Source organism: Malaya genurostris, chromosome 2, assembly GCF_030247185.1.
Source record: "Malaya genurostris strain Urasoe2022 chromosome 2, Malgen_1.1, whole genome shotgun sequence".
Taxonomy (NCBI): Eukaryota; Metazoa; Arthropoda; class Insecta; order Diptera; family Culicidae; genus Malaya; species Malaya genurostris.
This window is the reverse complement of record NC_080571.1, coordinates 107327234-107339907: the sequence shown is the minus strand read 5'-3', so window position 1 is coordinate 107339907 and position 12674 is coordinate 107327234. Positions and strand designations below refer to the sequence as shown.

At 36.9% G+C, this 12674-nt stretch overlaps 1 protein-coding gene across 1 annotated transcript; it reads left to right on the top strand.

The window, feature by feature from the left end:
• The first annotated feature begins 3489 nt into the window (after positions 1-3489).
• Positions 3490-9909, top strand: LOC131431735 (histidine-rich glycoprotein). The gene is made up of 3 exons (XM_058597600.1): positions 3490-3738; positions 3870-4100; positions 9579-9909. The coding sequence occupies exons 1-3, from the start codon at positions 3724-3726 to the stop codon at positions 9768-9770; spliced, it is 438 nt and encodes a 145-aa protein (XP_058453583.1). The 5' UTR covers positions 3490-3723; the 3' UTR covers positions 9771-9909.
• Positions 9910-12674: the final 2765 nt, after the last annotated feature.

The window sequence follows — 12674 nt, the reverse complement described above, 5'->3', positions numbered from 1 at the left end:
GTACGAAAGGTTGGCAATTGGGTACCGTATGAATTGAAACCAAGGGAAGTTACAGGCCGTTTCTTCACGTGCGAACAACTGCTCCAACTGCACAAAAGTAAAAGATTTTTTTGCATCAAATTGTTACTGGCAATATAAAATGGATTCATCGCGATAATCCAAAACGTTGAGCAATGTATGGATCCCCTGGCCATACATCATCATCGACATCCGTTCATATTATAATATTCATGGCCTGAAGGTGTCATTTGTAAATGGTGAGACTAGCAGGGTGTGGTGTATTATGAGCTGCTGTAGCCGACTGAAAGAATCACGGGGGAGGTTTACCGATGATAATTGAATCTTTTGAGCTGAGCATTGCAAGAAAAACGGCCGCAATGCAGCGATAGATACGACAAACTATTTTTCCTTTATCTATAGAAAGGTATTAGAATTGCTGGGAAACCGACTTTCGAACAGAGCCTCGGAGACCCATAGTATTATATACCATTCGACTCAGTTCGACGAGATCGGAAAATGTCTCTGTGTGTGTGTATGTGTGTGCACTTTTCGAAGATATTTGACGGCGCTCAACTTTCTCAGAGATGGCTGAACCGATTTTAACAAACTTGGGCTCGTTTGAAAGCTACTGTCGGGCCATTGATCAAGTTCGAATATCAAATGGCTGTGACTTTTGGTTCCATGTATATGTGACGTAACCGACAAAACACGTTGGTTTAATTTTAGGATCACCTCTATTCTCGTTGAACTCTAGTGCTCAAAAGTTTAAGCACCTCGAAAAAAGCCTTCATGCAAAATTTGAGCTAAATCGGACATGCGTAAGGGGTGCTGCCCGGTGGTAAAGGTTTGACAATTTTCGATCTTGAAAAAGCACCATAGGGGGGAGTACATGAAATTTCCAAAATCGAAAATTTTTTTTGATGCCGAAACTCTTAAAACTGCATGAAACATCGAAATTTAGTGTCATCACAAAAAAAAATCCCACAAAGTCGATTTTTTCTAAAAAATATTTTTTTCGAGATGACACTAAATCTCGACGTTTCATGCAATTCTAAGCCTTTCGGCATCAAAATTATTTTTTCGATTTCGAAAATGTCATGTACCCCCCGCTATGGTGATTTTTCAAGATATATGAAAATTCCACTAAGTGGACTGAGAAGGGTTTTTTTAGATTAGCATCACTGTTCTCATAAAAATATCCTACACAAATGTCAAGCACTAGTTTGGAAAAATGATGCTGACTGTGTGACATAAACACTGAAGCATGCTTTTGTGAACTACTTGAATCAATCTGAATCAATTGATGTCAAAATTAGTATCTGAAATTATATAATAAAAGCAAGGAAGGCTTCTATCGTATCAAAGAAAGCTCACTCGCAACTCTTCCACGATTAAATCAGTGCCATCAAAGAGAATCGGAAATCATCGCAACAACAAAAAAACGGCATGGTACATTTAACATAGAATAGACACTAGTGCGAGAGCGAATTTCTCTCGGTGAACCGTCTGAGAATCAACGGCTAGCACGCTGATGTGGGGATTCTCTCTGAAGCAACAAACGGTCGCTTATTCTCGTTTCGCGATCCGATTCTGTATGGGCAGTGGATAATTGCGATAGAATCATTTCACTATTGCCGCTTATTCTAACTATGTGCTTATAACCTTTGTATAATTTGTGTCTATAAACATGTATGTGAATACTCCACACAAGGGTTTTTAAATATTGCAACCTAGTATGAGAATCATCAAGTCGAATCATCGATTCGATTTTCTGCGATAATTGTCAACTTGCGATTCTCTCTTGGTAAATTCCACACAGCGGCGATCATTATCAGACTGAAATTTTTTTCAAGGGCCATGAAATACTCAGAGTATGAAGTGGAGCGAAGAAATGTAGAAAAATTCTCTCGAGGTTCATGCATTGAGAGACTCGAATTCTTGTAGCATCTTCTACCGGATTGAAAATGTTGTATACAATATAGATAAAAATCGAGCAGCTTCTGTCAATTTTTCAGCAATCACCAACACTGAATAAAAGTATGAAATATATTTTCATGAGACTGTTATGAAAGAAGAGAAAGGCATTATCACAGCACTAGGTGGATTAAGAAGGGTTTTTTTCAACATAACAATGTTCGCCCTCCCATAATCCACAGCCGGTAAGTGCACTTTTAGGCAGCTTACATAGAAAGTTCTACTACATCCGCCGTATACCCCGGACATTACTCCTTCTGATTACGATTTGTTTCGATCGTTGCAGCATGGCCTATCTAACCAGCACTTCTACAATTATGAAGAAGTCAAAAAATGGATCTATTCGTGGATTGCATCTAGACCGGTCGAAAGTTTTTCGTAAAGTATATCCGTGAATTACCAGAGTGATGGAAAAAGTAATGACCAGCAATTTACAATACTTTGCATTTTGATTTTGTAACCATTTTTGTCAATAAAGTTTCAAAATCTGAAGAAAAAAAAACAACGGCGCGAACTTTTCTATACTTCCAATATATTCTAGCAGCGGTAAATTCAAAGTCAAATCTGTGGATTGAACTTCAGGAAAATGTGGTATAACTGTATAAATCCCTTTTATCGACGACTTTACTCTTATCCGAGAAGCAAGTAATTCCAAGGTCAAAAGTTCTCCGGATTGTATAAAAATCATTAGGAAACATATACAAACACGTGGTCACCAGTTCATCTTGAACCACTTACCATTACGTTGAAAGCTGTTAGTGGATAGAGCATCACTTTGAAAGCATATAAAGTACGTACATGAAGGAAGTATCGTCTCTCAATCTATCGCTTCACAAAGTTCAATGCCCGTCATTGCATAACATCACAGTGCAAAATGATGATCAGCGTCGAATCAGAAAACTGGTTCTTACCGCAGGTAATCAATGACTTAATACTTTTCCGACACTTGGATGCATTTCGATCGATCGGATACTGCTGTATCGATGATGGGTAAAACGGGAAACTAAATAGCAGTGACGCCGATTTATGCGAATTTGCCATGATTTATTCAGCACCCATGGTAGCAAAGTAGACGTTGGATGCTCTGATACATATAAGCTCAATGTTTTGCATTTTATCACAAAACAAGTGGTTTAGTTACCTATTTCCTGCTCGATGAAGCATAAAATTTATCTATCTTTTTTTGCTCCCCACATGTGATGGGATGTGATGGGAATGAACAAGTGAATTGCCGTAAACTTAACGTAAGACCCCAACGAAAAAGAAGTGAGGAGCTTATGGAATTGCTGAAAAACTATTCGAAAAGTTACGTACGCCACAAACAAAACAACAATACTATTAAAAACACCTTTTGCCGCCCATCAGCAATTGTCGAGTGAAATGACTTCACAGCGGTAACGTAAAAATGTATGGAACTCTTCGTTCCAGGTTTGGAAGGTTTGAACAAAACTTACTCAAGTCAACCTTTCAGCCATCGGAGTCAGCAATTCATCGTAGCTCGTAGTGAAAGCCTCTTTTTCCGAAACCTATATATGCATGGTCTCGCTAAATCGGAAAAGCTACACACATCATTCCTTCATAGTGCCAACCAGTTCAGTCGGGAGGGGGCCTCCAGTATAAAGCACTAAACAGTAGCTATGTTTTAACCATACCATCAACCGACCGGTGCACCGTCAACATTCGCTGCTCTATTGTGTGTGCTCTCATTTCAGTCTTCCAGTGATTCAAACGAAGATCTAGCCTAACAACATGTTTCGATCAATTGTGAGTGAAATTGTGCCTGTATATTTGTGCTTTTCTAGTTATACCGAAGGACTGTTCTGAATTAATCTGTGAACAAATGATTCACAAGTGCAAATGCCGTTATTCTGATCCCCGATACTATTGCACCGTAGATTCTCGTGACACTGTTCAGCGTGTGCTTCGCCGGTATCATCCACCACCGGGAGGACGATGAAGAAGTGGCTGAAACCGAACATCATCACAACATCGACCACAAGCACGCGACGTCGCACCAGAGCTTCAAGTTTCATCATTTCCACGCCGTTCCTGTCTACGTCAAGAAGGAGGACCAGCAGTTCCTGAAACATCCGGTCGAAGTCTCCGGGCTGAAGCATAACCTCAAGGTAGGATAGTGACTGCGTGTGGAGGTGTAAAGAGTTTCGAAAAGAATACATAATTTTGGAATTGATTAATGACTATGCAAAGTGAGCTCACTTGTTACTTAAAAGATTCATTTGAGACTATCTATGCAAATTGAACTGTTTATGATACAAAGTATAATGTGGACAATTAACATAAAACAAGGAATGGTTGTTTATGCTTTGGTCATCTACATTTTTCTCTGTATCACAATAACCATAGCTTCTGGATATAAATAACTTGTCTGTTATAAACAGTAAAAACTTTTTTTTTATTCCTTTTTTTCCGCAAAGATGTGCCATTATTGTGTGCTTAATGGCTATCTGCGAAAAAAAAAACAATTTACCGATCTCAGCTATTCAAACCTCGGTAGCTGATTTTTTCAATAAAAACATTCATCTCTGCGGTACCTTAAGGTACTGCTGTCAACAAATGTTTTTTGTGCTGACATTTCAGTAGAATCAGAATGTTCGTTAGTTCGGCTGTTCTAAGCTCGTCAAAAGATGAATTAATGTGTACACACTAAACTTCATTCGGTATTTTTTTCATCTTTTGGCGAGTTTAGAACAGCCAAACTACCGAATAATCTCATTCTACTGATATATCAGCACAAATTACCGATCTCAGCTGTTCGAACCTACACACTTAAATTGGATTACCGACCTCAGCTGTTCAAATCTCGGTAGGTGATTTTATTAGTAAAATTCACGTTTTATCACTGCGGTACCTTGAGGTACTGCTGTCAACAAATGTTCATTTGTGCTGATATATCAGTAGAATGAAAATATTCGGTAGTTCGGCTGTTCAAAACTCGTCAAAAGAGGCAAGATTTACCGAAAGAAATTAAGTGTTTAGGAGCTGATTTCTTCATTAAAAGAACATTTCCTTACTGTACTGCTGTCTGATATTTCAGTAGAATCAGAATGTTCGGTAGTTCGGCTGTTCTACGCACTTAAATTGGTTTACCGATGTCAGCTGTTCCATCCTCGTTAGCTGATTTTTTCAGCAAAATTAACATTTCATCACAGCGGTACCTAGGGGTACTGCTGTCAACAAAAGTTTATTTCTGCTTATATATCAGTAGAATGAAAATGTTCCGTAGTCCGGCTGTTCTAAACTCGTCAAAAGATGAAAAAAAAACTGAATGAAGTTTAGTGTGTAAACTCGTCAAAAGATGAAACAATTACTGAACGAAGATTATTGTGTAAATTTGCTTCACCAATGATGATGAACGTCCTTTTTTCACTTTGTTTGAAAGATGGACAGAAATCTTAGCACAGACAAAACAAATACAAAATACCAGTCAAGTTAACATGGATTAAACGGATAAAATTAAGTTTCGGGGAGTCGAATCACCCACCTTGAAAATTGTGAAAAGTCGAATCATCAAAATCAAAATGAGTACTTCGATAGAACTCTGACAGCTTATATAACAACAATCAATTAATTGGTTTAAAAATTTGTAAACTAAGAATGCGTTTAAGTATGTCCAAATAACTCATAATTGATTGACAGGGCTGAAAAGTCACCACTTGTGGCTGAACACCCAATTTAAATCTTAATAATTTAATTTTAACTCATATTCCAATAAATAGTTATTTAAAAAAAAAAAAAAAAATAAAAATAAAAAAAAAAAAAACTCATAATTGATTACTGGGACTCATTACATGAAATTTTTGTAGTTTTTTTAACTCGAAATAAAACTAAAAATTTGAGTAATATGATTCGGTGGTCTCTTAGCTATTTTAGATAGTTGAAACTTAAAACTAGGTAGTTCCTCTATTGTTTCTATAAATTTTGACATATTTCAGATAATCCAAGCAACCAATAATAACATGACACTTGAAAGTACAGAACAAGCTCAACTTAAAATTTCTATGTTGTTTTCTTCTAATAGCAGTTCGAAAATAAATTCCGCTACTGTCAAAACTGGAAAACGGAAATTAGGTTTTGCTCGAACATGACTTAACCTCACAAAAATGATCAAAATGAACTAATTTTGACAGCTATCAATGGTTTGTTTATGTGTTCATTCTAATTTGAATATGTGTTCATAGATATACATAATAATCAGATTTTCATCGTGTCGTTACAAATGAACAAGCATTCATCCATGACAGTTCAGCGATACTGTTTACAAACAAGCTTAAACAAAAATCGAAGAACACATTTCAAACAATCATCTTTACACTTTGCAACTAGTCACGTTCATTCAGTGTTGGTGATTACCGAAAATTTGACAGAAGCTGCTATATTGCTATCTATATTGTATACAACATTTTCAATCCGGTAGAAGATGCTACAAGAACTCGAGTCTCTCAATGCATGAACCGTGAGAGAATTTCACTACATTTCTTCGCTCCACTTCATACTCTGAGTATTTCACGCCCTTAAAAACATTTACAGTCTGATAATGATCGTTGCTGTGTGGAATTTCCCAAGAGAAAATCGCAAGTTGACAATTATCGCAGAAAATCGAATCGATGATTCAACTTGATGATTCTCATACTAGGCTGCAATATTTCAAAACCCTTGTGTGGAGCATTCACAGACATTTTCATAGACACAACTTATACAAAGGTTATATCCACATAGTTAGAATAAGCGGCAATAGTAAAATGATTCTATCGCAATTATCAACTGCCTATATAGAATCGGATAGCGAGACGAGAATAAGCGACCGTTTGTTGCTTCAGAGAGGATTCCCACAGCAGCGTGCTAACCTTTGATTCTCAGAAATGTCAACGAGAGAAATTCGCTCTCGCACTGATGTCGATTCTATGTTAAATGAGCCATGCCGGGTTTTTGTTGTTGCGAAGATATCCGTTTCTCTTTGATGGGACTAATTGAATCGTGTGAAGAGTTGCCAGTGAGCGTTCTTTGATACGATAAAATCCTTGCTTTTATTTAATAAATCTCTAAAGCAAACCGTATCAAATTGTGAACAAATGTTTTAAAACTTTATTCAGGCGATATGGATCCAATTTGTCAACAGACAAACAAAAAAGTCTCTATTTACAAACAGCACTACTGAACTGTCAAAATGTGGTCGTCCAATTGAGGTTAGCAGTGACGGTAAAAAACCTAATATTAATACAAATTCAATCGTGTCGTCATCGTACCAAACCTAATACTCGATGAACATTAGAAAAGGTCCTTAGTTCAAATGAAAGTTTCTTTTTGTTTACTTTCTCTTTCAATTATTACGGAATATTCCTGTATTTTCAAACAAATTCTGAAGTGCAGATCGAAAATTGAAGGTTTTAGTCATTATTATATGAAAAGTGTTAGACACAGGGATTGCCGATATGACCGTAATAATCGAAGGAGAAAGTAGACAAAGAGAACCTGTAATATACACTTGGGAACTTATCTAGTGTTTATCTTTAATAGTGTTCAAGGGGTGTGCATTAACAAAGACATCATATTAACAAGATATCCAATTCTAACATTTCCTGAACAAATCATTGTCAACATCCTTTTTTTGCGAGCATGGTGCCCTCAGGCGAGTCCGAAAATCTTGTACTTACAAGTAGTTGAGAGAAATGAAGATTGATTTCACTCCAAGCTAACAGGGTCTAACTTTAGCCAGACCCTGTCAGCTTGGAGCGAAATCAATCTTCAGTTCAGCAACAGCAAGCAATTTGACATTTCCCTCCCCTACTTGTATGTACGAGAATTGATGTGGACTCACCTGAGAGTGCCATGTTCGCAAAAAAGTATGTTGCCAATTATTTGTTTGGGAAATGTGAGATCTGAATATCTGACTAATATGTTGTCTTTGCTTTAGCCAATACCTACTACCTAGGACAGGACCAGACAACTGGCTTCTTTTTCCAGAAAAATATTTCTCTTCTTATTCCGGTTGCTCCCTGCTGTAAATAATAAATGCCTCGCGATCACTGTTGCCAGTAGAGATAATTATTCATTCTGAAAACTTTCTCCCCTTATAGCATGCAATTATTTATCATTTGAAAACACTTAAATGTTATATCGGTCAAAAATATAGCTCTGGATTCATTTTGATCAGATGTTTGTTTTGAAGAAAACGTTTAGTTGAAACAGTTTAATAAAATTTTTCTAAAACGCTCAATTTTAGGTAATTAATTTTGCAGCTTTATTAACTAAAGTATTCAACATATTCTATTTGAGAAAAATAATAACATACAGAAGTATCCAAAGATTCGGTGCTATTCTCAACCAACATAATCAATATTCTCATCCATATCACACTTCGTGATTTCAGGCTTTCTCTTTGTATCATCCAGTGATTGTTAAATGTACTCGTATACTTTCCGCATTGACAGGATTTAAAAACAAATTGAACTTTAATCCTATTGATATTAATAATTTTGAAAAGATGACCCGAAAAATAAAATATCCAATATCATGCTACATTGTTACCGACGATACTGACAACACTTTTTCTACCACCCTGCAGTAATCTTGATTTCAACAATTTGTACTTGCTTATGTCAATTTCAACCAATCACGAGCTGGTCCGAAATTGGTCCTAAAAGTGGATTAACAATTGTCAGGTCCTGTCCTAGCCTACTACCAAAATTTGGGTACTTTCCTTCGAATTTTGAAGTAAACACTCCAAGCATAGGTAGTTTCCATACAGAGAAGCCAGATCTGCAGATTTCGTACATAGTGCTGCAGACATTTTTTGTTGTGCAGACTTGAAAATCGAGGTTTTCGCAGACGTTCGTCAAAATTTACTGACTTTTGAAACTGTCGCGACCTTCTTTTTTTTGCTCGCCAAATCAGTTTAGCGTATAGAGAAATGCCTGCCAGAAAGACATACTTGCTGACTGCAGTTTTTTTTCCGGATATACAGACATTTGCAACCCTTTTCTGAAGATTTTTCAAATTTTTACCTGACATCTCTGTTTCCATAATGCCCTTGTGAAACTATACTGAACGATAAGTTATATCTACTGTGCTGATGAGTTTCATTGATTAAATTTTTGGTTAAATTCGATTAACTTACACACTTAATTTCGTTCGGTAATTCTTGCCTTTTTTGACGAGTTTTCAACAGCCGAACTACCGAATATTTCCATTCTACTGATATATCAGCACAAATGCACATTTATTGACAGCAGTACCTTAAGGTACCGCAGTGATAAAACGTGAATTTTACCGAAAAAATCACCTGCCGAGATTTGAACAGCTGAGGTCGGTAATCCAATTTAAGTGTGTAGATCAATCGCCGTTGAGTTCTTAGTTTTTCACAACAATGGAAATTGCGGAAAAGAGTGTGTAAAAAAAACCTAAAGTTACGTGAAAAATTATGTCAATCAATATGGCTTTTTGTTTCTTTGTACTGTGGTTATATTTCGCCCTGTAGATAAAGATCCTTCGATGAGGCGACCAATAATGAAAAATTAATACTATTTCGAGCTAATGATGGAACCAATCGACAAACTACTCTAATAATTCTGGCGTAATACTTTCAGATCGTGCATCCTGAAACCGAACACAATCACGGTCATGGGCTAACACTGGAGAATCATAGTGAATTTGATCACAAACTGCATGGCGGGCACGGATACGATTTGGGTCATGCTGGTACCGAACACGTTCAACAGGATTACGGTCACGAATATGAGCATCACTACGGACAGTTGGATGATGGAGAAGAGAGCTAGACTGGTTAAGATGGTTATCAAGGAGATGACTTTATGAGAACTAAGAGCGCCCAGGGAAGTAACTAATGGAACCATTCTGCGGCACATCCTGAAACCCTGTTCCGATCACAGACGCTGCCGAAAACAACTTAAATTTTAAAATGTGATATAGTCAGTTATTAATTAAGTATTGAAAAATTTGTTACCCGGTCTTGGGAGACGAATTGTAAATTATCTAATTATTAAAACATTCATTGTTGTTTTTTCTATAACTTGTTGAACACTTTGTATCAAGCCTTTGAAAATATACAATTAATTCCTAAATGAACCTACCATGTCCAAAAACCTTTTCTGTTTACTGATAGTGTACAAAGAAATGAGTTATATTCACATAAAGAGTGCCCAAACTCAGATCTCCCAAACCAGGTCTCCGAAGCACCCCGACAACGCAAAATCTGTAGTATTCTATTCATTGTAACCTAACATTGCCACAGAGCACAGAGCATTTTTTTTAGAAACCCTGTGTAAAGCATACATACCTTATGATCAAAAAAGAACCGGAATTTTCATTTTAAAATTCCCGCGCTTGTCCAATCGGTAAACTTTTATTCTCTCAACGTTGGCAACACTTTTATACACATTCTGTCAAATTTTGACGCATATCGTACGATTAGTTTTTGTTTGGCGTCTATACAAAGAAGTTGAAAAATTTTCGTGTGGCGATTTTTATAATGGATGAAATTTTAGAACAACGTGCATGCATTAAATTTTGTGTTGCAAATGGATTAAAGTGTTCCGAAACGTTGAAAAAATTAGGAAAGTCCTTTGGTGAATCGTGTCTAGGAAAAACACAGGCATACGAGTTGTATAAACGCTTCAAAGGTGGTCGTACAAGCTTGAATCATGATGAGATCCCTGGCCGCCCAACAACATCTGTTACTGAAGAAAACATTGAATTGGCGAAGAAAAACGTGGTGCAAAATCGTTCTGTACCGATTAGAGAGATTGCTGTGTTGTTGGGCATCTCTTATGGATCAGCCGAACACATTTTAACTGATGTTTTGGGTTTGAAACGCGTCGCTTCTCGGCTGTACCACCACCACGATAATGCGCCGGCTCACACAGCGTTGGTTGTGTCGCAGTTTTTGGCCAAAAATTCAACCAATATCATCAACCAAGCACCGTACTCTCCAGATATGGCCCCGTGTGACTTTTTCCTCTTCCCCAGACTCAAATAGCCATTGCGGGGAACGCGTTTTGAGACCATAGAGACCATAAAAGAGAATTCGCTGCGTTAACTAAAGGCCATACCTTCGGCGGCCTATAAAACTTGTATGGAAAATTGGTTCAAGCGTTGGCATGCATGTATTGCCGCAGGAGGAGAGTACTTTGAAGGCGATAATAAAGAAATTTATTAAAAATTGAAATTTGGCGTTTTTTAATAAAATTCCGGTTCTTTTTTGATCATAAGGTACAAGTTAAAATTCGATAAATGAAAATGAAAACAATATTTGAAGCGATATTGATTTTTACACGTGACGCAATAAATTCACTTAGCGTTTTTTTGCTGGTTATCTAGGTATTGACGACTTCTTACGTTTTTTGTCCGAAACGGCACATTTCAGGGCCGTTGCTTTTTTCTCTGTTCGCGAACAGTGGTCCAAGGCTGCCTACTGCGCTGTGGCCCAAGGCACCCGATTGTGCATTTACAATAAAATTACAATTATGCATTACAATAAAAAAAAATCAAATCAATTCCTTAGGAGTTTTCGATAAAACACGAGATCCCCTATTATTTTGAGAAAACTTCCGTGGCATGATTTTTTATTACTTTCGCCGCGGTTTTCTCCAAAACATTGTACCGTTGATTTCCATTTTATCCGAAATTTGGTTATCTGAGTGTTGACCGCCGCTACAGAGTCTGGCCTTTACACGTGACAATATTATTGTCAATCCAAAGTATTGTCAATACCGTCAATCCAATTAACTTGAGTCCGCATTTTTCGAAAAAATCAAGCGCTTGGAACTTCAAATATTGCAACTGAACATTCAAACATTGAGAGAAGAGCTTTTCATCTCTTCCTTTCTTCGGTGTTGATCAATTTCCAATCAATTTGTATGGAAATATGAATATTATTTGAAAAAAAATTTCTTATAAAGTCGTTTTTTGGAAATTATCAATTTTATAATTGACTTAAATATCTAAAGGAAAGAGTTTTCATAGTATAGAGGAGACCGGGGCGAAACCGAACACTTTTTAGGAATTAAAAAAAAAACATCCACTACAACTACAATTTTACCCAAGTTTTCTCTACCGTTGTGTACCTTAAACCTTTAGCTATAATTCTCAATTTGTGATCAACTCGCGCCAAAGTGACCAAAAAATCCAATATTTTTGGAACAGAGAGGCTAAACCGGACTCGTTATGGGGAAAACCCGGACTATAAAGCTTCACACAAAAATGAAAAACGTATACAATGGGGTGCCAAATCTCGAGATACCGTCAAGAGCGCGAAGAAAATGAAGCGATTTTTGAATTTTCTGTTAGTTTCAACATTAATTCGATCGTATGCAAAGGTTCATTGAAAATATTTTGAAAACAATTAGGCCCCGATTTTCATTGCTTATCTCAAAATTTATCGAAGACCCCCCGTAGTTGTGTTACTACTCGATAATCGACCAACCGACTGACGGACAGACAGTTGATTTTGATTTCATAATTGTATTCAAATAGCAATAGTATAAAGATTCTGCAACGAAAAAAAAATCGTTTCCACATATTCGCCGGGTTGGACGTCTACCTTGGTGTTGTTTTCTACGTTATGTACTAAACTTCGCATCAATCATCCCGAGACTTTTTCAGGTAGTTACGATTCTTGAACCCTTGGTCGAAGCGTTGTGACGATTAAATCAGTCAAATGGGCA

Excerpts from the sequence above, each read along its gene's own strand:
- LOC131431735 (XM_058597600.1), top strand. Across the intron at positions 4,101-9,578 it reads GGCTGAAGCATAACCTCAAG|ATCGTGCATCCTGAAACCGA; the intron begins GTAGGATAGTGA and ends TAATACTTTCAG.